This window comes from Alligator sinensis, unplaced genomic scaffold (assembly GCF_000455745.1).
Source record: "Alligator sinensis unplaced genomic scaffold, ASM45574v1 scaffold137_1, whole genome shotgun sequence".
In the NCBI taxonomy this organism is placed as follows: domain Eukaryota; kingdom Metazoa; phylum Chordata; order Crocodylia; family Alligatoridae; genus Alligator; species Alligator sinensis.
In genome coordinates this window covers 282,619-310,067 of record NW_005842545.1, presented here as the reverse complement: position 1 = coordinate 310,067, position 27,449 = coordinate 282,619, and the positions used below count along the sequence as shown (strand labels likewise).

General features: G+C 53.0%; 1 protein-coding gene across 1 annotated transcript; it reads right to left on the bottom strand.

Moving 5' to 3' along the window:
- Window positions 1–1,347: 1,347 nt before the first annotated feature.
- On the bottom strand, window positions 1,348–24,362 carry FAM120C (family with sequence similarity 120C). Its single transcript, XM_025213658.1, is given in 17 exon segments — window positions 1,348–3,057; window positions 6,743–6,880; window positions 7,526–7,697; window positions 8,077–8,280; window positions 9,028–9,148; window positions 11,001–11,250; window positions 11,657–11,828; window positions 12,547–12,763; window positions 13,381–13,724; window positions 14,035–14,084; window positions 14,194–14,842; window positions 15,505–15,633; window positions 17,428–17,510; window positions 19,301–19,547; window positions 21,541–21,621; window positions 21,623–23,752; window positions 23,754–24,362. Coding segments are annotated over 17 exon segments (5,529 nt in total). The 5' UTR covers window positions 24,234–24,362; the 3' UTR covers window positions 1,348–2,995.
- Between the last annotated feature and the right edge of the window lie 3,087 nt (window positions 24,363–27,449).

Sequence of the window (27,449 nt, the reverse complement as noted above, 5' to 3'; positions counted from 1 at the left end):
TTGTACACACATTTACACACATGCATGCACCCTGAGACTCACAGACACCCTCCTGCCCCAATACAGCCGTCTCTCCACTCACCTCACCTTACTGCCCCCCACCCCCCAAAAAAATACATTGGGGGCCCAAAGCCCCCCCTCAGCTGCCCTTCAACCCCTCCCCCCCTCCTGGGGGGAATCCTCGCCCCTCCCCACAGGGGCTCGACCCGACCCCAACTCCCCTCAGAAAGAGGGAGAAAGTCCACAACTGCCCCCCCGGTTCCTCTCCCACTCCCTCTCCTTAAGGGGGGGAAGGGCTCTCGCCCGTCTCCCCTGAGGGGGGTTACCACCTCCCCACAGGGCGTGCGTGGCGGGGGGGGGCGGAGGTCTCGCCCCTCTCCGCGCGCGTGGAAGCTGGGGGAGATATGGCCTCTTCCCACCCCCCACGCGGCCGCCTCTCCTCCTCCGCCTCGCGTGGGGGGTTCCCGGCGCGGTCCCTGCTCGGCCCCAGCGCCTGCTCAGGCTCTGGCTGCTCAATAAAGTTTATTCAAAGCACGGAAAAGGTGGGGAAGGAGGAAGAGAGAGGGGGAGGAGGAGGAGCCGCCGCCATTTTGGGGAGGTCAATAGCGGGTGGGGGTGGGAATTAGCGAAGCTGCCATCTTGAGGAGGTTCGGGGCAGCATCTTGAGAGGGGCGGGGAAGGAGGATTTAGTGGGAGCGGCCACCTTGGGAGTGGCAGGGTAGGGCCTAAGAAGTGCCGGCCATTTTGAGCGTGGAACCTGAGCCAGGCCAAGGGCGACTGCTATCTTGAGAGTGGCAGGAAAAACGACGGGGCAGCCATCTTGGGAGTGGCAGGTGAAGCAAGCCAACGGGCGGCAGCTATCTTGAGATGGTGAAGCCAAGGGAGACGGCGGGTGGTCCGCTATGGAAGAGAGCCAACGATTGGGGGGGCAGGCTGAAGGTGCTATCTTGAGTGGCCGCAGCCCCGCTTGAAAAGTCACCGGCGCCGCCATCTTGGGGAGGGCGGGAAAGGGGAAGCAAGGCGGCTACCTTGACTGGTGCTTGCCTGTCGTTACCAGCGAGAAGGCACCATCTGGGCGGGGCCTGTAGGTGCCATGTTGAGAGTGACATCCTGGCCATTTTGGGGGTGGGGGAGATTCCATCTGCTTTCCCTGAATGGGGGAGGGAGCTAGAACGCAGGCATCCAGCTCCCACCCCCAACGCAATCCTAATCCGCTAGAACCAACCCCCTCCCCTCGGTAGGAAAGAGCCCTGGCGTCACAGTTCCTATTCACCTCCCACAGCTGGGAAAGAACCGAGGCATCCACCCCCCACCCCACCCCCGCACACAAGGGACACCACCAGGCGCTGACAGCTAAAAGAATAAACTTTTATTCTGACTGGTCCATCCAGCTCTTCTGGGGGCACAGTGTGGATTCTCCTCGAGCCTCACACGCAGATTGTGGTGCCTAGGGTCAGACTTTCCCAGGGAGTGAGAGAGAGGCTTTGGTGTGCAAACAGGGCTTTTGGGGGAAAAAACAAACAAAAACCCAGCCTAAAAGCCAGTGCTAGACATGCTGGGGGGAGGGGGGGGCTAAGCATAGGGGTGTCAAGGGGGGAGCTGTATCTGGGTAGCAGAAAAATGGCGTCTGAAGGAAGAGGTCTGGGCAACAGGCAAGGAGTAGATGCCAGGAAGAGGAGGGGGGAGAATGGGCCTGGGCACGGGTGGGTGGATGAACGGTGTGGGGATAGCTAAAAACAGATGGAAAGATAAAGGGTGTAGAATGCATGGATGGATGAGGTGTGTGGGTATAGCTGGGCAGATAGATAAAGGGTGTGCAGGGATGGATAGACAGCGAGTGTGTGGGAACTGCTGGATGATGTGTACACAGCTAGCTAGACAGACAGACAAAGTAGTGTGTGAGGACAGGTAGATGGATGATATGTATGGGTAGAGATAAGGCAGCTGCATAAAGAGTGTGTAGGGGTGGTCAATAGGGTGTGTGGGGATGGATGGGTAGATTGATAAAGGGTGTGTGGGGACAGATGGTGTGGGGATGGAGAGATGGTGTGGAGATAGCTAGACAGATGGATATATAGAGGGTGTGTAGGATACATGGTGTATGGGGATGAATGGTCTGGGAATAGCTAGGCAGATGAATAGATAAAGGGTGTGTTGTGATAGACAGATGGTTTGGGGATAGATACACAACTGGATAAAGAGCATAGGTGGACAAATGGATGGACAGATACATTAGAGTGTGGGTAGCTAGACAGACCAAAGGGTGTGTGTGAGGATGGACAGTTAGCTGGATGAATGGATGAGGTGCATGGGGACATCTGTCTGTCTAGCTGGATAAAGGACATCCATGAGGGTAGACAGACAGAGGGGGCAGCTGAGGATGGATGGATCTATTGACCACCTGAGGCAGGATATGGACACATTTCACGCCCCAAGTTTTAAACTTCTAACGTCAAATCCCCCAAAACAGCCCACCTCACTCCCAGTGAGATCAGTCTCGGACACAAATAACACCCCCAGCTTCCTGAACCCCAGCTGACAGCCCCATCTCCATCCTCTGACAGCAGAGATCCCCCTGACCAGCTACTATTCATCCCCTTCCGCCCCCCACCTCCTAAACCCCAGGACAAGGAATCCCTGCATGGGCAGGATTCTTTCCCAGTGTGGTGGGGAAGCACAGGATGCCTGGGTCCCAGCCAGAAGCAAATGCTGGGATATTGCCAGCAGCTGAGTGCTGGAATTGGCTCCAGGTCATGATCCCCCAAGAAGACAAGCCAAGGGGGTCAAAAGAACACCTTGCCAGCAGAGGAAGGGAGGGGGAGGCAGGGTTTAGCTAGATTCACTTTGTCAGAGACACCAGTTCCTTTGTCATGGACTCAGAAGGCAGCAGCAGGGAAGAGCCACCTCTTGGCCAAAGGATACCCGGGGGATGGAGAATCCACCCAGCTGCTGAGCAGAAATATCTGAAGAACCATCAGAAGAACAATTGGAGGAATCAGTGGAGGAGCCAGTTGGAACTGTCAGAAAGATCCATCATCAGAAAAACATCAGAAGGAACTGTTGGAAGAAACCATCAGATTCATTGGAATATCCATTATCAGAAGATCCACCACAAGGAACCACTGGAATCAGAAGAACTAGTCACAAGGACCATCCACAGAATCATCCAAAGGAACCATCAGAAGATCCATCAGAATCAACTGTTAGTTTTTCTGATGCTGGATCTTCTATCAGAAGGAGCCCTTGGAAGATCCAGCTGAAGAATAATTATACAACACACGCTGCCAACTCTTTTGGCCACAGCCACCCAGCCTGACGTAGGCAACTCCCACTCCTGCATGGCCAACCCCTGCCCCTACCGTTATTTCTTAGCATACCATGCTCCCCGCTTTCCCCAAAACCCACGATGGGAAACTGGGGGAGCGAGCTACAACTTAATGAGGAACTCAGATTCAAAGTCCGTCTTACCCACAAGGCATCTTCTTGGCTGAGTGGGGAGGGAAAGAGATGTGTAGTAGACACATAAATACAATACTTGCTCTATAAGCAAGGGTGGGATTTCAAACCTTCCCTGTCCCCCTCTGGCAGGGTGCTGTGGATAGGATGTTAGGGCACAAGCAGGGTTGGGGGCTGTGGTTTAGGAGTGAGGGACAATGGCATAGGTAGGGCTAAATGTATAGGTATTTAGATTTTATTTTACTATAGGGATTGAGGCACTGGTAGGCTTCCAAATTGCTTTAAAATTGTAAATGTATCAATAAAACAATGTATCAATAAAACATACCTAAATATATAGTGATGTTTTGTTTTAATCGCAGAAGAATGAGGATTCCAGGGTTTTTAATCAGAGAATTTGCTATTTCTTAATCAGAGAAAACCAGGATCCTTGGTAATTAGCAATGACTAATTATGACAGCTTTCCATCCCCTATAGGTTTTTCACAATAGTCAAGTAATTAAATAATCATCATTAACATTAAGAAGAATCAAATATAAGCCATTATAAATAGACTAACTATGCCTAATGAATTAACTGAGACTAACAATGCAGTAAGGTCACTGCCAGGATTAATTCATATATGCATAATGAGATACACGCTCAATAAGGCTTTCAACTGGGGATGCTGAATAATAAACAAGGATCCTTAATACCTGTAATATTAGGGTTAATTAATTAGGTTGATTCCCAATCATTATTCTAATGATAAGAAGCACAAGTAATTAATAACAATTGCTTCAAACAATCCAAAGAGTCATCTCTTGGAACCTGCCTCTTCTAATTAGAGAGGTAAGGAAGAGGGGAATACCACTGGCCAACAATGCTTCTAATTGGGATGAATATTAAATATGACAAACAAGAAAATGCAAGGAGACCAAATTCATAATGAATCCGATTCCTTCTGGATAACTCTTCTTTAAGGTCCAGAAGAAGAATTAACAAAAGAATTAAAAGCCATTTAAAAATGTATAATAGTCCATAGGGATTATTATGGTTAATTAGCATGTTTTTCTCCAATAATGAGAAAGGGCCCATTGATTATTTTAATAAAGCTGCATTTTTCTTTACTCTGTGTGTGTGTATATATTCCTGTTATTTATTTTCATGTATTTACTTGGCATATCATATATTATTATATTATGTTTTATTAAAGCTTTATTATGTATTCTATGCCTTACTTTTTATGTTAACTTACTTAGTGTTATATTAATTACCATACTATGCTAATAAAGCTTCATTTCCTATTTTACATATATATTACAGTAAACTCTCTGGTAACTGGCACCTTACAAGCTGTCATGCTCTGTTAACCAGCATGTCGGCTTGTAAGGAAAAGTGAAACCAGAAGTGCTCACTGTGGCACTTCCAGTTTCTCTGAGCCCCCATGGCCTGGGGGCATAACAGGCTGTGTGGGGCTGTGCAGGACCCGCCTCCTCATCCCGCAGGGCCCACAGGGCATGTGGGAGGGGTGGCAATGCTGCGGGAGGGACAGCGGGGCGGAGGGATGTGGTGGAAGAAGCGGCAGCCAGGCATATTTTGTTATCTGGTATCCCCTATTCCCAGAGGATGCCAGATAAGAGAGCTTTTACTGTACCAGGCATGCCTACACAAGATGTTTACTGCCTCAGTAAACATAGCGTGTCTACAGGTATGCCCCTATTAGGCTGGAGTAAATTAATTTACTCCTCAGCAGGAAAGTCTTGTAAATATAAGTACTATCCTGCTGCAGACGTGTTTTTTTTTGTTTGTTTGTTTGTTTTGTTTTTTTTTGTTTTTTTTACTCTGCAGCAGTGCATGTATAGATGCTGCCCTGGCTGGCTGGGGCATGAGGGTGCTTCAATGAGAGGGCTGCCTGCCAGCTAGCCCTGCTCTGGGAGCACTCTTGTACTCCAGCCAGCTCTTCTGCAGCCCATTGAATCAGGGGGGAGCAGCCCCAGGCTGGCAAGCTGACCCCCGGGCCACTGCCAGCTGGTGCTGGGCCAACCCAGCTCAACCTGCTGCAGTCCCAAGAACACGTTCAAATGGCACACCCAAGAACAATAAACTCTTGTGCAATAAGCTCCAGGGTTTATTGCTTCACATTAATTGCATGTGTAGACACATCCACTATCAGTTATCTTTATTTAGAATAATATTATTTAGCATAATGCTAATAAACCTTCACTATTTATTTTATGCTTTATCACTGTCATTTTTTATTTACTTAGCATTATATTAATGACCATATTATGTTAATAAAGCTTTGTCATTTATGTATCCCAACCGTATCTCTTATATTTATTAACTTAGCATTGTATTATCATTATGCTAATAAAGCTGCCTTATTTATTTTATACATCACTATCACTTATTTTTATAACTTAGTATTATATTACACTAATAAAACATCATTGTTTATATATTGCTATCACATATCAGTATTGTATTGTTACACTACGCTAATAAAGTTTAATTGTTTATTCGTTATCACTAATCTTTAATTTACTTACCATTACATTATTTTACATTAATAAATTGTATTATGTATCACTATTATTTTTAGCTATTTGCTTATTACCACATTATGTTCTTTATGAACCATTATTTATGCTTTACTATCATTATTTGTATTTATTTAGAATACACATGCACACCCATCTCTCTCTATATCTATCTATATCTCTAATGTATGGTATATCTCTGCGTGTATATTTTTATAAATCTACATATATAGCTTTCTATCTATATATTTAATCTATATCTTCCTATATATACATATGTCTCCTATAACTATCTATATATCTATATCTCTAAGTATCTACATAGCTCTCTAACCTATTTCTCTCTCTCTCTCTCTCTATATATATATACACACACATCTATCTATATATCTATTGCTCTGTTTCTATATCTATTTTTATATATCGAATTTATACATATATACTGATATATCTACATCTGTATCTATATGCATATATCTAATCTATATATGTATTTATATATTGATAGGATAGCTATCTCAATATATTTATCTATATTTATATATCTTTATCTAACCTATATAGCTATACCTCTGTCTATCCATTTATCTAAAATATTTTCACTAAAGCTGAACAATCCAAGGGAAGCTGAGGTCACAGGCACCAGGGCAGGTGACAAGTAGTCAGAGACATTCCCATTATGAATATTCACAAAGGGCAAATATTCAGAGCCACGAAACTGCAAAGTCATTAGGGGCAGCACTCCCCCACCACCAATACTTAACCCTTGCCTGATCCCCCGACAGACACCACCTGCATGCCGCAGGAACCATGGCCCCGTGAAGGCTTACTCCCGGACCACTGCCCCACCACCATGCCAGCGATCTCCAGCTTGCCCCCCTGGGGCGGGATGGGATGCAGACCTGGGGTTGGGGAAGGGAAGGCAAAAGGGTCAACCGAGAGCCATCAGAGCCATCAGCAGGTATCTGAGCAAAAGGGTCAACCCAGAGCCATCAGCAGGTATCTGAGCAAAAGGGTCAACCCAGAGCCATCAGCAGGTGTCCCAGCTCCCAGCCCCCTTGTTCTAACCCCTGCCCAAGCGAGGATGGCACCCAGGCACCCTGGTGCCCAGCCAGCCCACCCCTGCTAAAACCCCCCAGCCTCCACTCCCCTCTGAGAACTGGGAGAACCCCAGGATCCAGGTTTCCTGCTCTAACCATCTCCCCACCAAGCCAGGATGGAACTCAGGTGTGCAGGTTCCCAGGCCCCCTGCTCTCACACCTCCTGAACCAGGATGGAGGCATGTGGCCAGATAGAACAGGGCATCCTCACAAACAAGGGGGCGTGGCAGGAAAAGAACATGGCCAGGCCAAGAAGAGGCAGGCATGGAGGGGGATGGGACCAGAAAGAAGGGGTGGAGTCAGGAAGGGGGCATGACCAGAAAATGGGCAGGGCTAGAAAGGAGGTGGAGCAAGCAGGAAAGGAGAAGTGGTCAAAAAGGATGGGGCGTGGCCACAAAGGATTGGAGCAAACAAGGGAGAGACCAGAATGGCGGGGGCAGCACTCACCTGCAAAGCTGCCAGTGCAGACAGGGGTGGGTGGGCCAGTGGAGTAGAAGGGTGGGGCCATGGGTGTGGCAAAGGGCGGAGCTAGCAGCAGCAGGGGCGCAGCCTGGTGCCCCTGGGTAATGCCATCCAGAATGCTCTGCCGCATCTTCTCTACCTTGGCCACCTGCTCAGGCTGGGGGGCAGGCGATAGGGTCACGTTAGCTGGCTCCACCCCTCTCTAAGCCCCCCTCCATGGATTCAGGCGCTCCTCCCCCCACAATCCTGGGATAGAACCCAGGTGTCCTGGCCCCCACCCCCGTGGTTTAACCCTCTAATTGCCACCTAGCTCACTTCCCAGATCTCAGAAAGAACCCCAGGCATCTGGGCTACAACTGCCCTATGCTCTCAGATCCCAGTATCCCCTCCCTTCCCAGAGAACCCAGGCATCCAGGGTCCCTCTCTCCAAGCCCCCAACCCCTCCTCCCCTCCCACAGAACCCAGGTGTCGCAAACCCCCTGCTTTCACCCCCTGCCCCCATTCCCCGCCCAGGGAACCCAGGCATCCAGGCACACCTGTCTGTCACAGAGCTCCAGCAGGGAGGCATGGTATCGTGTGGTGTGTTGCAGCTTGCTCTGGAAGAGCTTCCCATCGAAGTAGCCCCAGGGGGTGCAGTGCTCCCAGGGCAGTGGCTGTCCACATGCGTCGTTGGCCATCAGTGCCATGTCCACACCGCTCATGGCCAGTGCTGCTAGCTGCACCCCCCGCGCGTCCACCTGCTCCAGCTGCAGGCACAGATGCGGCTAGCTCTGGGGTGGGGCACCTGAGTATAACAGCTATAGAGATGCAGCCAGCTTTGGGGTTTAATGGCTGAGTATAACTGCTATGCAGAAGCAGCTAGCTCTGGGGTGTAACAGCTGAGTATAAGAACTATAGAGATGCAACCAGCTCTGGGGTACAACAGCTGAATATAACAACTATAAAAACAGCCAGCTCTGGGGTGCAATGCTGGAGTATAACTGATATAGAGATGTGGCCAGTTATTAGGTGCAATCAGTGCCAGGGTGGAATGGCCAAGTATAGCAGCTACATAGACGTGGCCAGCTCTATTGTGGGGCAGCTTGTGCCAGCTGAGTATAAATTACATAGATGAGGCTGACTCTGGGGTGGAATAGTAGAGTTTAATGGCTATACAAATGTGGCCAAAGCTGGGTCAGGGCAGCTGGGGATGGTCAAGTGTAACACTGGGGAGTTGCAGCCGGCTCAGGGGTGGAACAGCTGGTTATACCGCCACTGGGAAAGGGATGAGATGCAGCCAACTCTGGGGTGGGGTAGCTGGGAAACAGTCCCCTATAACACTGCAAGGAGGGGGCCTGGCTAGCGCCTGTTCAGACCAGGGCAACCCTGCTCTCACCCCCCAGCCCCAACTCATCTCCCAGAGAATCCAGGCATCCAGGCTCCCAGCACCCCCTGCTCTCACCCCTGAGCCCCAACTCCTGTCCCAGAGAACCCAGGCATCCAGGCACACCTAACTTGAGTTCCTGGAGCTGACCTGGCTCGCAGAGCTGAGGGGACACAGCCTGGGCTAGGAAAGCATCCAGGTCCTGCCGGTGCAGGATCCGCTCCCCTGGCCACTGCACCATGTACCTAGGGGCAGGTGCTATATCAGGATCCCAGGGGGAAGGGATGGAGGGGAAGGGCTATGGTACCCCCCAAACTTTCACAGCTTCCCACTACCCTCCAAGAGCAGAGAGAGAACCCAGGCATCCAGGTACCTGGTTCCTCCTTGACAAACCCTTTCTAGAGAACCCAGGTGTCCAGGTCCCTGTTTCCCTTTGCTCTCACCTGTCATCCCCCCTGCTACCCTCCCAGAGCAAGGAAAGAACCCGGGTGTCTGGGCTCCCAGCCCCCGACCCTGCTTATAACCCATTCTAGAGAACCCAGGTATCCAGGCCTCTGACCACACTTTGCTTTCACCCATCAACTCCCCCTACTCCCCTCCCAGAATGGGGATAACCCAGGCATCCAGACTCCCAATGCCCACCCTGCTTATAATCCCTTCTAGAGGACCCAGGTGTCTGAGTCCCTGATCCCCTTTGTTCCAACTCACCAGCTCCTACTCCCCTCTCAGAGATGGGATAGAATCCAGGAATCCAGACTCCCAGATCCCCCACCCCACCTGACAATACCCTTCTAGGCAGCTTAGGTGACCTCTAATCCATCAGCCCTCCCCACTCCTCTTCCAGAGCAGGGAAGAGAACCCAGGTGTCCGGGGTCCCATCCCCGCTCCCACATCAGCATCAGTTTTACCCCACTTGGCCCTGCCCCTCCCACTTAGCTCTGCCCCCTCTCTCCTAGCAGTGGGATCAGGTTCTCAACAAACTCAGGCCCAGATCAGTGTCGGTTTCACCTCATGTGGCCTTCTCCTCCAATCCAGCCCCCTCCCAAAGCCAACCCCTTTCTTCTAGCCATGGGACCAAGCCCTCAGCAAATCCAGGCTCATCAGTTTCACCACAGGTGGCCCTGCCCCCCCAATCCAGCCCCACCCAGTCTCCTTCAGCAATGTGACTAGGCTCTCAGCAAACCAAGGCCCAGATCATCATTTCCCACCCCCACAAAAAACACAGCCTCACTCCCTCTTATCCAATTCTACCCGCTCCCATCCAGCCCTCCCACTTCCCATCATACCTCGCCCCCTCCCATCCAGCTCTAGCAATGGGGTCAGGCTCTCAACAAACCCAGACTCAGATTGGCATTGGTTTCCCCCCATCCAGCCCTACTACCATCCATCAAGCCCCGTTCCCTCTCGTCAAGCCCTAGTAATAAGATCAGGCTCTCAAACCCAGGCCCAGATCCCTGTTAGTTTCCCCATAATAGGACATGCCCCTTCCCATCAAACCCCACCTCCTCCCATCCTGCTCTAGCAATAGGATCAGGCTCTCAGCAAACCCAGGCCCAGATCAACATTGGTTTTGCCCCTCATGGCCCTGCCTCTTCCCATCCAGCCCCAACAAGGGGGTCAGGCTGTCTTCTAGCAATGGGATCAAGCTCTTGTCAAACCCAGGCCCAAATCTGCATCAGTTTCCCCCTGCATGGTTTCACACCCTCCATCAAGCCCTAGCAATGGGGTCAGGCTCATAGCAAACCTAGGCCAAGATCTGTGTCTGTTTCACCCCATGCAGCCCCCACCACACCTGATCTGGTCCCATTCCTTCCCATCCTGTTCTCTCACATCCCATTAAATCCCACCCCTTCCACCCACCTCTAGCAGTAGGATCAGGCTTTCATCAAACCTAAGCCTGGATTTGCAGCAGTTTCACTCCATGTGGCCTTGCTCCCTCCCATCTAGCCCTGCCCCATCTATTAACCCCACCCCATCCACCCAGCCCCGCTCCCTCCATTAAACCCTAGCAATGAGATTAGGTTCTCATCAAATCCAGGCCCAGATCTTTGCCCATTTCTCCCCCTACCCCTACTTGGCCCTGCTCCTGCAACTGACCGGAGAACACAGCAGAGCAGCAGCAGGTGGGTGGGCACACATGCAGGGTTGAGCATGGCAGGTGTGTCAGCCCTCAGACAGGCCAGAAAGGCACGCATGCGTCAACTTCGGTCCTCAGCCGCCTTCCCCAGCCACAGTTGCTTCAGGTTAGGGCAGGTCCACTCACAGACGGGCAGTGCCGGCACCAGCTCAGGACTGTGAGGGGCCTTGCCTTTGTAGGCTGCCCACTCCTTTACAATGACAGGTGGTGCTGGTAGGGTGGCAGGGGGAGAAGGAGAATTAGAAGCTGGCAGGAGGGAGCTGGGAGCTCAGGGGAGAATCCAGGAGTCCTGCCTGGCTGGGCCAAAACCAACCCCGCACCGAGCTGGGAAGAGAACCCAGATATCTGGGCTCCCAGAACCCTCTACTTTGACCCACCAGCGTCCCTGCCTCTCACAAAGAACCCAGGAGTCCTGGCTCCCCAGCCTGACTCAGATACACCCTAACTCTCACCAAGAACTGAGAAGGGAACCCAGCTGTTTGGGCTTCCAGCCCCCCATGCTCTCACCCCCCAGCTCCCACTTCCCTCCCAGAGAATCCAGGTGTCCAGGGTCCCAGGCCCCCCTGCTCTCCCCCACCACTCCCAGAGGACCCAGGATTTTGGGCCCCTCCCTCACCTTCACATGGGCCGTGACAGTGCAGGCCAGGACGCTGGGGGCTCCGCTGGCTCTCAGCCACGCTGAAGAGGACACCATAGATGTGCCGGCGGGCAGCACGGAAGAGTACAGCAGCCGGCAGCAGCTCCATAGTACCCTCGTCCTCAATACACACAGGCAGCTTGATCTCGCCCTGTACAGCAGGCCGTGAGGACCCAAGCATCCAGGCCCCCAGCCCTACCTCCAAAGCAGGGCTGGAACCCAGTCATCTGGGCCCCCTGAGAAAGGCACCCCAGACCTGGGACACCAGCTCCACCTCTAACAGGGAGGTGTCTGGACCCCCTGGGGGAAGAATTCCAACATGTGAGCCCCCCCCGCCCCAAAGCAGGGACTGAACCCAGGCATCCAGGGATGGAACCTGGGTGTCTGGGCCCCCCAATCCCCTCCCCTCTCTCCACAAACAGGAAGGGAACCCAGGTGTCTGGGCTCTCAGCCCCATCCCCCGAAGCAGAGATAGAACCCAGGTGTCCAGCTCTATCCCCTTCCCCTGCGAAATAGGGTTGGAACCCAGGAGTTGGGCCCCCCAGGAGAGGAACCCAGGCATTTGGACCCCCAGTGCCCGCCCCCCAGCAAAGATGGAATACAAGCATCTGGGCTCCCAACACCACCCCAAATAGGGATGTAACCGAGGTGTCCAGGCCTCCCAGGGAAAGAACCCAGGCATCTGAGCTCCCAGCCCCACTGCCAGAGCTGGGCTGGAATCCAGGCATCCCAGCCCCTAGCTCCCCTCCCCAGAGCAGGGCTGGAACCTAGGTGTCTGGGCCCCCAGAGCTGGAACCCAGCATCTGTGTCCCCAGCCCCCCTCCGAAGCAGGACTGGAGCCCAGGCATCCAGGCTCAGCAGGGACTGACCTTGGTAAGCAGGTGGTAGATGCCAGGGTACATGAGGCCATGCCGGTGTCGGTGCTGGGCCACGCGCAAGACCTCAGGCACCACAGGGGGGAGTGGAGGGGCTGTCAGGTCCAGGTGGAGCCGTGTGGCCATGGACAGCAGCAAGGGGATGGGGGGCTCAGCCTCGCCCCCCACTGGCCCCCAAACCCCACCCTGCTGCCCCACCCCTGGCATGTGGCTATGGCAGGGATGGGGAGGAGTGGAAAGGAGGACGAGGCATGAGCCAGGGAGCTGGAACCTGGGCAATCCAGGTGTCCAGCTCTCATCCGGTCCTGCCCTGGTCAGAACCCTGGTGTCTGGGCTCCCAACTCTCACTCACTGCCCCTCCCAGAGTGGGATAGAACCCAGGTGCTCAGGCCCCCAGCTTTCATTCCCTCCCCACTCTCTACTCAGAACCCGCGTGTCCGGGATCCCAGCCCTCACCCATTCCCTTTCCCAGAAAGGGATAGAACCCAGACATCGAGGCCACCAGCTTTCACTCCCTCCCCACTTCCTGGTCAGAACCCAGGCATCCAGGAGTAGGAACGGGCGATGGCTGGGAGCCCAGAGTGGGATAGAACCCAGGCATCTGGGAGCCCAATTCTCACCTGCTCTTCTTCCAGGAACAGAACCCAAGCATCCGGGCACCAAGCTTTCACTAGCTACCCCTCGAAGCAGGATGGAACCCAGGTGTCCGGGCACCCAACTCTCACTTGCTGCCCTCTCCCAGATTGGGACAAAACCCAGGCATCTGGTCCCTGGCCCTTCCTCCACATGAAACCCAGGCGTCCAGGTAGGTGCCCTGTTTCCACTCACTTGGTGCTGGCCCCACCATGGTCATCAACGCCGTCAGAGGAAGAGGAGGTTGATGCTTTGGCACCCAGGCCAGGGGTGGGGCACTTGGGGTGGAAGGTCAGTGCCCAGCCACTGAGAATGGGGTCCTCACCCAGTGTGGGAGAGGGTGAAGGGAAGGTGGAGCCAGAGTCGGGGGCGGAACTGGAGGTAGGGGATGGGGCCTGGTACTGTAGCTTCCCAAACTGGGGGGTAGAAGAGATGCACACAAACGGGGAGGGAACCCAGGTGTCCAGGCTCCCAGCTCTCACCCCAGCCCCACTCCCCTCCCAGAGAACCCAGGCATCTAGAGCTCTGAGTGCCCCCATCTCTCACTCCCCAACACGCCCCCCCCACCACACCCCCCTAAGAACCCAGGCATCAGGGACAGTTGAGCAAAACATACCATCAGCCTCCCACCAGGGAGGGATCCAGTGGGGCTGCACTGGTTGAGTGCTGCCCCACCACTGCTGGGGGCCAAAAGTCGGGACTGTCTGGACAGAAAGCAGGGGATGTGGCCCAGCCCAAAAACTCATCCAAACCAGTCCTCCCAGTCCCGCCCCCTGGCAGCCACTGGTTTGTGAAAAGAGGGGGGCAGGAAAGCTGGTTTCTGGGGGTGAGGGGTGGTTCAGATCCTACCAGGAGGGTGCTGAAGGAGGTTGGAGGGGGCTTCCAGCAGCGGACATTGGCTGGGGAGGCAGCAGGGAGCACCAAGGGCAGAGCCATTGATGGGGGTTTGGGGCCTTTCAGCAGAGGATGCCATAGGGCAGGGGAGTTGGCTGGTGGGAGGGATCTAGCAGGGGGCTCTGGCTGAGTGGAGGATGGTGGGGGCTTCCAACAGAGGGTGCTGCCACAAGAGGGGACCAGCAGGGAGTGCTGTAGGGGAAGAGCCATTGATAGGGAAGCTGGGGACTTCCAAAAGGGGGCACCATGGGACAGGGGAGCTGGCTGGGGGGGCAGCATGGGGCACCACAGGACTGGGGAGCTGGCATGGGGGAGCTCCTAGCAAGAGGACACTTGATGTGGGGGTTGGGGGGGTACAGCAAGGGGTAGGGGGATCTAGCAGGATATGCCACAGGGCAAGGCCACGGGTAGGGGGACTGGTGGGGGTCCAGCAGGGGCACCATGGGGCAAGGGAGCTGGCTGGGGACCAGTTTCCAGAAGGGGGCACTGGCTGGGGAGTTGGGGCTTCCAGCAGAAGACACCATGCGGCAAAGGGGTTGGTAGAGGGTTGGGGGGTCCACCAGTAGGTGCCACGGACAGAGGTGCTGTTGGGGGAATCTCCCAGAAAGAGGCAGCAGTGGGGGGCTGGAGGCTTCCAGCAGGGGTACCCTGCATACTCACACAGGCAGGAGGAGGGCACAGGGGGTAGGGGCGGCGCCCAGCCCCACACTGAGTAGTATTCTACTGCCTTCTTCAACCGTGTCATCTTGTCCTCTGTCCTGGACTGCAGGGGCAGAGAAAGCTGGGGTCGTCCTACAGAGCCTGGGTGTGCTTTGGGGGAAAGGAGAATGGGAAGGGGGGGGTCTGGCTACCACTAGTCTGATCTCAGCTCCCATGGGGGGTTGGTATATGGGGTCCCATCAGACTGGAGACCCCACTCTCAGCTAAGGGTGTGGGGCCTGATTGTACAGCCCCTGGTATACGGATGGGGCAAGCCTGATTTTTGTAGGGAAGCTCTCTAAAGCTGGGGTTGGGATCTACACAGCTCCTAGTGCTTGGGGGTGGGCTCAGTTCTGGTCCCAGGGGGTCTCTAAATAGCCGAAGTCAGACTGTACAGTCCCTGGCACTTGGTGGTGAGGGCTAATCTTGGCTCTGAGGGGTGTCTCTGAACTGGGGACTGGGTCCCCTGACACACAGGGCAGTCCCCAATCCGAGGGGAGGGGCAGGGGTCTCTGTCAGCTGGGAGTGGGGTTTGTACAGCCCCCAGTCCTTGGGGAGGTGGGGTTATCCTGGCCCTGGGGGAGTGCTGAATAGCTGGGGGTTGGGGTCTATACAGCCCCTGGCACTTGGGACCAGGCTCTCAGCTGGGGGATGGGGTGCACTGGTCCCCAATCTGCTCTCATGGAGGCTGGCAGAGGGGGAGAAGGGGTAAAGGGTCCCACCTACCTGGGAGTGCTTGAAGATGTCCTGGCCAATGCTGTCCAGGTTAGCAGGGTCTGGCAGGGAGGCCACGTACTCCGAGATGGCCTTGATTACCACATCACAGGGGGGCAGTACCAGCTGGTGGGCATGGACCTGGTGTGGGGAGAGATACGAGAGAGGGCACTTGGCATGAGGGATCCCATGGCAAAGAAGCTGTTTGCTGGCATGTCCACCTCAACCATAGGTTCAGTCTAGAAAGACCCCAATGCACCCATGTCATCCTAGATCACAAAGACTCAGCCTAGATTCCCCCTAATCCCCGCCAAGTAGTATCCATGAGACCCAACCTAGAGGGACCTCAACGCCAGGCGCTTCTAAACCATAGAGATCCAGCCTAAAATGACTGCCACATAGAATCCATGACCATAAAGACCCAGCCTAGAAGGACTCCAACACTCCTAGGTGCAACCTGACCATAGAGAGTCAACCTAGAGAGACCCCAATACCCCCAGGTGTTTCTAAACCATAGAGATCTGACCCAAAGAGCCCTCTAATTCCCATGTAGAATGTGACTATAGAGAGCCAGCCTACATCAACTCCAATCCCCACCACATAGAATCCCTGCCCTTAAATGCTCAATCTAGAGGAACCCTAATATTCCCAGATGCCATAGATCTATCCTAGAGTTTCCCCTAACCCCCATGTAGGATTCATGACCATAGAGACCCAGCTTAGAGGGATCCAAACACTCCCAGGTGTTTCCAGACCATAGTGCTCTGGCTTAGAACATCCACTAATCCCCCAATATAGGATCCATGACCATAGAGACTCATCCTAGAAGGTCTCCTGCAGGCAGCATCCATAATGATCACAGAGACCCAGCTTGGAGGGCCCCCAACACTAGAGCATAGTGACCCAGTCTACAGAGCCCCTTAACCCTACCTACAATCCACAACCATAGAGACTCTGCCTACAGTAACCACTGACACCACCCAGACCATAGAGACCCCCAAACCAACACAGACTCCCTAATCAAAGTGTCTTTCCGACAGCCTTATGTGCTCTCTGACTACAGAGACCTGGCTTAGAGCATCCATGACCACAGAGACCCACTGTAGAGTGCCACACCACCCACGATATAGGCTCCCTGACCAAAGAGACTATGCCTAGAGTGGTATACAACCCCTCCACACAGATTGTTCTTGACCACAGAGACCCCAGCTAGAGTGTCCTCTCAAGCCCTATACATGCTCTCTGACCACAGGGATCAAGCCTAGAGTTGTCAGAAAGTGTTGCCATCCTTCCCCCCGCACCCTATGGAAGGGAGAAACAGACTGGGTGATGAGCCTGGGAACCCCAGTGTCCAGGCTCCCAACTCCTTGCTCTAACCTGTCTGAGAACACTCCTCTCCCAGAGCTGCAGTAAAACCCAGATGTTCAGGCTCCAGATCCCTCCCTGCTCTAACCCCCCAGCTCCCACACCTCCCTCAATGAACCCAGGTGTTCGGGTTCCCAACTCTTCCCTGCTCTATCCTACCAGACCCTGTTTCCTTCCTGGAGAACCCAAGAGCTTCCCAGTTCCCAAGAGACCCTACTCTTTTCCAGAGAACCCAGGCATCTGGGCTCCCAGCCACTCCCTGCTCTCACACTCTAGACTCTCCTCCTCCACCAGAACAAAGACAGAACCCAGGAGTCCTGGCTTCCATCCCTGCCTCAAGACCCTGGACAGAACCTAGAAGTCCAGGACACCCTTTCCTCCTCACACCCTTTACCTGCACCACACCCCTCCCAGAGCCAGGATACAACCCAGGTGTCCAGGGCCCCAGCCTCTGCTCTAATCTGCTAGCCCCTATGCCCATCCCAGGGCTGAAATGAGGACCCAGGCATCCAGGCCTCCAGCCCCCACCCCCTGGGCTGCCCTGTGGGGTAGGGCCAGGAGTGGGGCTACCTTGAGTGATGCCAGTGGGTGGTCCGGGCCCAGCAGGCTCCAGTGAAAGGCAGCCACGTCCTCATCAGGGAGGATGTGGTTACCTGGGTGGGGGAGTGGAGGTGGGGGGAAGAATTGACCAATGAGAGAAGAGGGAAAGTACTGAAAGCCCCTTCTCAAAGGAGGTGTTTACAACTCTGGCAACAGGGCAATAAATCTGGGGCCATTTTGCAAATAAGATGTATACAACTGCTTAACCGTGCCTAAGCACATCTGCATAAATGCCCACCACACCCACCTTTTTCCAACTCCCTGACCAGAGACCCCGGTCTAGAGAGTAGTCCTCAACCCCCTACCCTCCCATGAGCTCCCTGACCAGAGAATCTTGGCTAACCAGTGTCCTCCAATACCCCCTGGCCATAGACCATACTGGCCCAGAGTACCCCCTCCAAGTGGTTCTCTAACACAGACATCCTGTTAAACAAAGGAAGCACTGGGCTGAGAACTGATGTATCATAATTGTATTGATTGATGTGCTGGGCTGAGAATTAATGTATTGTCCTGTATCATCATGGGTTTTCACAGAGATCATTCAGAAGTTGGGCTGGAAGGGACCTCCAGAAATAAATTAGATATAGCTACACAGGTAAGTAAGTAGATAAATAGACAAGTAAACAGATAAACAGGTAAACAAGTATGTAGGTATGTATGCACGTACGTAAATAGGTAAATAGATAAATAAGTAGGTAGGTAGGTATGTAGATAGATTAGATAAATAAATTAGTAAATAAATTAGTAGGTAGGGAAGTAGATAAGTGGATAGATTAGTAGGTAGATAGACAAATATAAATAGGCAGGCAGGTACACATGCACACAGATAAGTTAACAAACAAACAAACAGACAGACATGTGGACAAATGTATGTAAATTGACAGAGAAATACATAGCATGTAAATATATAGATATGTAGGCAGATAAACAGAAATTAAATGTATCTACATAGATCTATGTAAATATATCTAACCCCTCTATACATGTGTATGTGTGTACACACACATGTAGATACATCTACATACATCTATGTACATGCAGATATAAATACATAGGTAAATAAATACAAATTAATTACACCTATGTAGAGCTACACAGATATACTGAATGCCTATATATGTGCATGTATATGTGTACATGTAGATCTATCTACATAGATCTATATAAGGATTAGACACATCTACACAGATTTACATAAATACAGATATAAATATATAGTTATGTTTAGTGTGCTTTCTCTCTCTCATATATATACAGAGAGAGAGAGAGAGAGAGAGAGAGAAATCACTTCTAGTTCAACTCCATGCCTGAGGCAGGATCAGCCCTATCCAAACCATCCCAGACACACTGATCATCTACCCTCTTAGCAAAACTACCATCCACCCTGACACAGCACCAGACATCACACCCAAGCCCTCCACAGGAAAAGCAGAGGGGCTGCAGTGGTTAACGTCCCGCTGCTGGAATAGGTTGTTAATATATACTCCAGAGATCTCAGGTAGAGGCAATGCCCCCACTACATTAAAAGGCAACCTCTGCCCCCGCCCAGTACATACCTCTTTGACTGGGGGGGGAATTCTTTCCTGACCCCAAGTATGGCATCAGTCTGACCCTCAGCAAAGGGGCAAGACCCTGCAGCCAGATTTGAGTCCCAGCACACAGCCCAGCCACCATCCCCAGTGCACCTTTTCCACCAAAAAATCAGACCCCCAAAATTAGAGCAAATGCCTTATGCAGGGAAGACCATTTTCTTTGCGGGAATAGAAGCATGAAGATGCTGTGCTGCAAGATATCAACTCCCCTAGGTATCCTGATGCCCCCACCCAGGCCCAGTTCCACCTACCCAGCAGCGCAGCGAAGACAGGGAAGCTGGAGGCCTTGAGGCCCAGCTTCTTGGCAACCTCTTGCATGAGGAACTGGTTGGTGGTGAGGCTCTTGCCATTCCAGCTAAGTTTGAGGGCATGGGAGCTGTAGTAGGCTGGGATGTTGCACAGGGCATACTCAGCATCATGGGCAATTAGCCCATGGCAGCCACTCTCCCGAAAGAAGGCAACCACCTTTTGGTGATGGTCCTCCAAGCTCTGGAAGACCTGTAGCAAAGCATACAAACCCGGTTAGATTCTATGGTGGTGGAGGAAGTAACTGTGGGGGCAGGAATAAAGGTTGCCAGGACCGAACTTTGGGGGCTCAAAGGGGTCTCCTGGGAGTGCGGTCTATTCAAAGGGGTTGTCATGGCTACTAATGAGCAGGGAAGTTCATTCACCACTTCCAAGATGGAGTTGGACAGTAAGGGATGGAACTAGCTGCTAAAGTTTCAACCAGGCCCAGGCCACTGAATTGATAGAACCCTGTTTAATGCCTTTAAATCAAAATGTCCTACCTTGTTTTATCATATACCACAAACCCCTATTACTGGGGGAGGGGAGAAGCAAGAAGGGCAGTACTGACCCTCTGGGATCCAATCTGGGTGTGTGTGGGTTTAGAGGGGGCAGTGCTGGACCCCGAGACCCAATCCCAACACTGGGGTGGGGACGGTGTGTGTGTGGGGTGGGGGGGAGGAGTTTGTCCTGGATTCTACCCTATTTTCTCATACACCACATGCCCCTGCTACCATATTGTCTTATATACCACACACCCCTACTGCCATATAGTCTCATGTAACACACACTCCACTACTATATCTTCTCGTATACCACGTGTCCCTACTACCATATCTTTTCATACACCACATGCCCTACTACCATATCATCTTGTATACTATATGTTCCTTTCCTCAAAAATTCGTAAGAGGGAAGCGGGTCTTAAACTAGGAAGCTTTTTTTTTTTTTGCCTGAAATAGAAGCACACACTTTGATTCTACTCTAACATAAAGCGCCTGGCAAGTAACCCTGGTGATAGCCGTGACTCCAGATCAACCACTTCCCCAAGGGCCAGGACACTTGAGGGTGTAATTTCCATGTATGGGACACCACCAGGATCTGAAGTGGATGCATAGCCAGTAATCCAGGGATAATTTACACACTAGCCTGAAGATGCACCTCTTTGCCACTAGGTGGCACGGAGCAGCTATCCTGGCATCACAATTACCATATCTGCTCATGCATCACATGCACTGTTCCCCCCAAATTGGGAAGTGAAAGGAAGGGGGTCAGAGGACAGGGGTTGATGCTTAGATTTCAGAGGACTGGTTTAAGAGGAAGGGGTCAGGAATCAGGGTGAAAGTTCAGGGATAGAAAAAATAAGGGGACAGGCTCTGGATCAGAGGTTGAAGAAGCATCAGGGAAACAGGCATGAGAATGTGGGGTCTGAGGTCAGGGAGCATGGCTCATGCACCATGTAGGCACATGGCTTGGGGGCATTAGGATAGAGTTCAGGGACTATGAGGAGTCATAAAACAGGATATGTGCAAAGAGAAAGGTCAGGAGTCACCTTGACAGCTGCAACACAGGGGAAGGGGTCACAGGTCACGGTTCAGAGCTCCAGGAAATCACAAAGGCCAGGAAACATGGCTTGGGTGGGGCCAAAATTCAGCGATCATACGTCAAGAATCATGGCTGAGAGTTCAGGAAAATCACAAGGATCTGGTATAATGGCTTGGGCAGGGCATCAAAGTTCTGGGGCCACCCAGGGATGAGAAGAAAGGGTCACAGGTCAGGGATCACAGCACAAAAATTTGAAAGAGAAAGAGATGTTAAGTAACAAAAGCACAGGGGTCTAGGTTCATGGCTAAGGTAAGGGTCAGAGTTCAGCGGCTTCTGGGCATAGGGTGGCCATCATAGAGGACAGTCTGGTTGTCCTCTACTTATATGAAACCGGACCCCTTTATGTCCTCTATTTTTCTCTTCAAGAGAAAAATAGAGGACATAAAGGGGTCCGGTTTCATACCAATAGAGGACAGAGTAGCAGAAATCCAGAATGTCCTCTATGATGGCCACTCTACCCAGGCATGAGGTGAAGGGTCATAGTCCAGGGCAAGGGAGCAAAGGGAGGGAAGATAAGTGTCTTAAAACCAAAGCACAGGCAGGGGTTAAAATTCAGGGATTAGGGGTGAGGGTGAGGAAGGAGAAAAAGTTGTGGCCTTACCTTGACCCGGAAGTGGATCATGGCCAGGCGGACACAGTGGCCCAGGCAGGCAGGCGGGAGGAACCAGGCATGGGGTGGGGGGGGTGCCCTTGTGGGCCACATGGCTGGAGATGAGCTGTGCAGTCTGGCGCTCAGCCTTGGCCTGCCGCCCCCACTCAGGCAGGCACTCCTTGCCCAACCCTCCATTGAAAATCACCACCAGCTCCAGGCCGCCCTGGCATGCACAGGCCTGGGCCAAGGCCGCCAAGTAGCTCACCATGGCATTCCATTGGCCCCCGCACATCCAGTCCGTCTGGTAGCCGCCATACAGCTGCTGTAGCCCTGAGTCCGCATCCACCAGTAGCCGGGTGGGAGTCGATGCTAAGCCTAGGGCATGTGAGGCAGGCAGTGGGTAGGCCCCACTTGCTGCTGCCAACCCTGAGGCATGCTGGGAAGTCAGTGGATAGGCCCCAGCTGCCACTATCACCAATCCTGAGGCATGTTGGCAAGGTGGTGGGTATGCCCCAGAGGCTGCTGCCAACCCTGAGGCATGCTGGGAAGCCTGTGGATAAGCCCCAGCTGCCACTATCACCAATCCTGAGGCATGTTGGCAAGGTGGTGGGTATGCCCCAGAGGCTGCTGCCAACCCTGAGGCATGCTGGGAAGCCTGTGGATAAGCCCCAGCTGCCACTATCACCAATCCTGAGGCATGTTGGCAAGGTGGTGGGTATGCCCCAGAGGCTGCTGCCAACCCTGAGGCATGCTGGGAAGCCTGTGGATAAGCCCCAGCTGCCACTATCACCAATCCTGAGGCATGTTGGCAAGGTGGTGGGTATGCCCCAGAGGCTGCTGCCAACCCTGAGGCATGCTGGGAAGCCTGTGGATAAGCCCCAGCTGCCACTATCACCAATCCTGAGGCATGTTGGCAAGGTGGTGGGTATGCCCCAGAGGCTGCTGCCAACCCTGAGGCATGCTGGGAAGCCTGTGGATAAGCCCCAGCTGCCACTATCACCAATCCTGAGGCATGTTGGCAAGGTGGTGGGTATGCCCCAGAGGCTGCTGCCAACCCTGAGGCATGCTGGGAAGCCTGTGGATAAGCCCCAGCTGCCACTATCACCAATCCTGAGGCATGTTGGCAAGGTGGTGGGTATGCCCCAGAGGCTGCTGCCAACCCTGAGGCATGCTGGGAAGCCTGTGGATAAGCCCCAGCTGCCACTATCACCAATCCTGAGGCATGTTGGCAAGGTGGTGGGTATGCCCCAGAGGCTGCTGCCAACCCTGAGGCATGCTGGGAAGCCTGTGGATAAGCCCCAGCTGCCACTATCACCAATCCTGAGGCATGTTGGCAAGGTGGTGGGTATGCCCCAGAGGCTGCTGCCAACCCTGAGGCATGCTGGGAAGCCTGTGGATAAGCCCCAGCTGCCACTATCACCAATCCTGAGGCATGTTGGCAAGGTGGTGGGTATGCCCCAGAGGCTGCTGCCAACCCTGAGGCATGCTGGGAAGCCTGTGGATAAGCCCCAGCTGCCACTATCACCAATCCTGAGGCATGTTGGCAAGGTGGTGGGTATGCCCCAGAGGCTGCTGCCAACCCTGAGGCATGCTGGGAAGCCTGTGGATAAGCCCCAGCTGCCACTATCACCAATCCTGAGGCATGTTGGCAAGGTGGTGGGTATGCCCCAGAGGCTGCTGCCAACCCTGAGGCATGCTGGGAAGCCTGTGGATAAGCCCCAGCTGCCACTATCACCAATCCTGAGGCATGTTGGCAAGGTGGTGGGTATGCCCCAGAGGCTGCTGCCAACCCTGAGGCATGCTGGGAAGCCTGTGGATAAGCCCCAGCTGCCACTATCACCAATCCTGAGGCATGTTGGCAAGGTGGTGGGTATGCCCCAGAGGCTGCTGCCAACCCTGAGGCATGCTGGGAAGCCTGTGGATAAGCCCCAGCTGCCACTATCACCAATCCTGAGGCATGTTGGCAAGGTGGTGGGTATGCCCCAGAGGCTGCTGCCAACCCTGAGGCATGCTGGGAAGCCTGTGGATAAGCCCCAGCTGCCACTATCACCAATCCTGAGGCATGTTGGCAAGGTGGTGGGTATGCCCCAGAGGCTGCTGCCAACCCTGAGGCATGCTGGGAAGCCTGTGGATAAGCCCCAGCTGCCACTATCACCAATCCTGAGGCATGTTGGCAAGGTGGTGGGTATGCCCCAGAGGCTGCTGCCAACCCTGAGGCATGCTGGGAAGCCTGTGGATAAGCCCCAGCTGCCACTATCACCAATCCTGAGGCATGTTGGCAAGGTGGTGGGTATGCCCCAGAGGCTGCTGCCAACCCTGAGGCATGCTGGGAAGTCAGTGGATAGGCCCCAGCCACTGACACCAGCCCTGAGGCATGCTAGGAACTTGATGGGTAGGGTCCAAGTGCTGAGGCATGCTGGGAAGTTGGCAATGGCAGGTAAGGCCCAGCCATTGATGCCACCCACTTTGGATGCTGGGAAGTCGATGGGTAGAGCCCGGCTGTTGACGCCAACCCTGAAGCACACTGGGAAGTTGGTGGTGACAGCGAAGGGTAAGGTCCAGCTCCTACTGCCAACCCAGGGGGCCGAGGGTCCCGCCCCGCCCCGCCCCGCTAACGACCGAGCCAGCTTGAGGAGGTCAACGGGCACCACAGCACCAGGGCAGCGCTTCTCCACGAACTCCTGGAAACCCTGGATTCCCATAGTGCCGCCTAGGCCGGGCCTACCCCAGCCTTCACCTCAGGCCAGGGTGCCTCCTCTCCGACCCGCAAGCCCTCCCTTCACAGACACCTGCTCTGAGAGGCTGCGGCCACCACCACGGCCGCGGCAGCCGCCATAATCGTGGGCCAGCCGCCATATTGCTGGCTTCACGTTCTCCCTACCTCTCTCCCCTCCCACCCCCGGGCATGCTGGTAGTTGTAGTCCCGCCCCTCTGGTGTCAACAGGGAAATACCTGGGTGTCGCAAGCGGGAGATAGAGGAGCGCAACACCACGCGCAGGGCATGGTGGGCATTGTAGTCCCGCCCCTCATTGGTGTCAATGGTACGTTGCCCTTAAGGACTACAACTCCCAGAAGAGATTGTGGGTATCGCGTCAGCCCTGTTGCAAAGAGGGGCGGACAACCTCTGCGTGCAGAGTATGTTGGAAGGTACAATCCCGCGAGAAGTTGGAGGACCCGCTGAGGGAACGGCTGGGACTGCAGCTCCCGGAATGCCGCGGGCTCTTCGCTGCCATGTTGGCTCCCGCGCCAGTAGTGGGTGGCGCCACTTGGGGGCGGTCCTCGTGCTCGCAAGGTATGCTGGGAGGCGGGCGCAGTACCGGCTCCCACCAACTTTTGCAGCTGGTGAGTGAGCAGGGGCACCATTTTGTCCTGTGCGGCAAGGTCTCATGGGAATTGTAGTTTCGTGGGCCAGAAGGCGAAGGCAGGCCATGGCCGTGGGAGGCCGCCATTTTCCCCCGGCCGCGGAGTACGCTGGCAGCCATAGTCCCCACAATGCCCAGCGCCAGGGGGAAAAAGGAGGCTTGTACCCAGAATGCCATGAAATAACGTCCTTACCCAGACTCACCTGTGAACTGGTAGTGTTACCCAGACTTATGCAGGACCCCCCGCCCCCTGCCCCCCCAAAGCTGGGCTCTAAGCAGTGTTCCCCGGAATCTTTTGCTTAAAAAGGACAATATTGATCTCTATTACTCAGAATCCTTTGCAAGAGGGGCAACCTTGGGCTCCATTACCCACAATCCTCTGGAGCAAGACAGCAACCTTAGACTTTCATTGCTCTCTATTCCCAGAGGGTCCTGGCCAAGATTGGAATCTTGTCACCCAGAATCCCTTACAACAGGCTCAGATAAAGCCTTATTACCCACACGCCATTGTAAAAAGCGAACCTTAGCCTGTATGACCCACAATTCTTTGCACATTGTTTTTCGGCAATCCTTCACAGTAAAGGATGATTTTCTTCCACGATTGCCCTATCTCTGGGTCTCAATATAGATGACGAGGCCAATTTGGGATTGACAGGCTCTGTTGTAACTCTGGAATGTTTCCACCTAGGGGGGATGGTTCTGGATTCTTGATATGGTGTGCAACATGCTGTTTTTGCCACTCCCACTTTTCCATCTCCTGTTGTCATCAAAAGTACTGAGATCCTTGCAATAGACTTTTTCCATTTGGGGTGGTCCTGGACAATAGTTTTCCACAAGTTGATGCTAATGTTGCATGTTTTCAAGCTGGTGTTGAGGACATCATTGAAGCACTTTCTCTGCCCTTCTCTTAAGCATATATGCCTTGACTGAGCTGGAAGAATAAAACTTCTTTGGGAGTCTGAAGTTGGACATCCGGATGATGTATCTGCCCCAGCAAAGTCAAGTGTTAGATGATCATCACCTCAATGCTTGTGATGGTTGCTTGTGAGAGGATGCTAACTTTGGTGTGTCTGTCTTCCCCCTGGATTCAAAGGATCTTCCACAGGCAATGCTGATGGTACTTCTCCAACAACTTGAGGTGTTTTCTGTATGCTGCTCACATCTCAGTTCCGTACAGTAAGGTGGGGATCATGACTGCTTGATAAACCATGAGCTTGTTTTGGATCTGATGTGATCTTCTAACACCCATCTCCTCAGGTGTCTGAAGGCTTCACTTGCACATTTGAGGTGATGTTGGGTTTCTTCATTGATGTCATCCTTCTGCGAGAGATGGCTTCTAAGGTACAGGAAATACTTGATGTTCTCCAGAGTCTCACCATGGATCTGGATTACCAGAGCTGGGGACTGCTCATTAAGAGCTTATTGATGGAGGACCTTAAGTCTTCTGAATGTTAAGTGTCAGTCCCATTACGCTTCAGTAAACATGTCAACAACTGCCTGAAGGTCTGCTTCCGAGTGAGCACAGACTACAACATCATCAGCATACTGGAGCTCAATGACTGAGGTCAGGTTGGTCTTGGTTTTGGTTTGGAGTCGGCTGAGATTAAACAGCTTACTTTCCATTCGATAGTTTAGCTCCACTCCAACTGGAAGCTTGTTGGTAGTCAGATGCAGCATTGTGGTAAGGAATATCAAAGAGAGCTGGAGCAATGATGCATCCTAACAACTTCCATTTTAACTTCAAAAGTCTCTGTGATAGATGTTTTTGAGAACCACCACTCACATATTGTCACGGAGCAGGCAAAGAACGGTGATGAATTTTGGTGGACATCCATACCCCAGAAGGACGCTTTGTGTTTGACAGAGTCCAACGCTTTCGTGAGGTCAAAGAAGGCCATGTAGAGAGGCTTATATTGTTCCTGGCATTTCTCCTGAAGCTGGTGAGCTATGAAGATCATGTCAGTTGTGCCCCCTGATGCCCTAAACCATTCTGGGTGAAGAAGCGCTTCAGCAAGTGGAAGAAGATGGTTCAAGAGGGTTCTCACAACAATCTTTCCTGTGGTGGACAGCACGGTGATCCCTCTATAGTTTCCACAGTTGGACGTGTCTGCTTTCTAGAAGACTGTCATGATCATGGCATCACTGAGATCATCTAGGATTTCCTTATCATTACAAATCCGTAAGATGAGGGCATGGAGCTGTGAAGTGAGCTCCTTTCTGTCCCTGCTTGAAGATTTCGGCAGGGATTCCATAAGCTCCAGATGCCTTGTCTTTCTTCATCTGATTGATGGCTTTCCTCACCTTGTCAAGGGTTGGAGGGATTCCGAGATCACCTCTGACTGGGTGTTTCAGAATGAAGTTGAGATCACTCTCCTTAACAACAATCTCAACTGAAAGGTCTTCAAAATGCTCCTTCCAATAGGCACTGATGGCTCCCCTTTCCTTGACCAGGTCTCCTCCATCCTTAGGTCTTGTTGGTCCCTGAGTGCTCAGACCACAGATGGCTTGGGTGGCACTGAAGAAACCGCACATATCATGGATATTGAATCTCTTTCC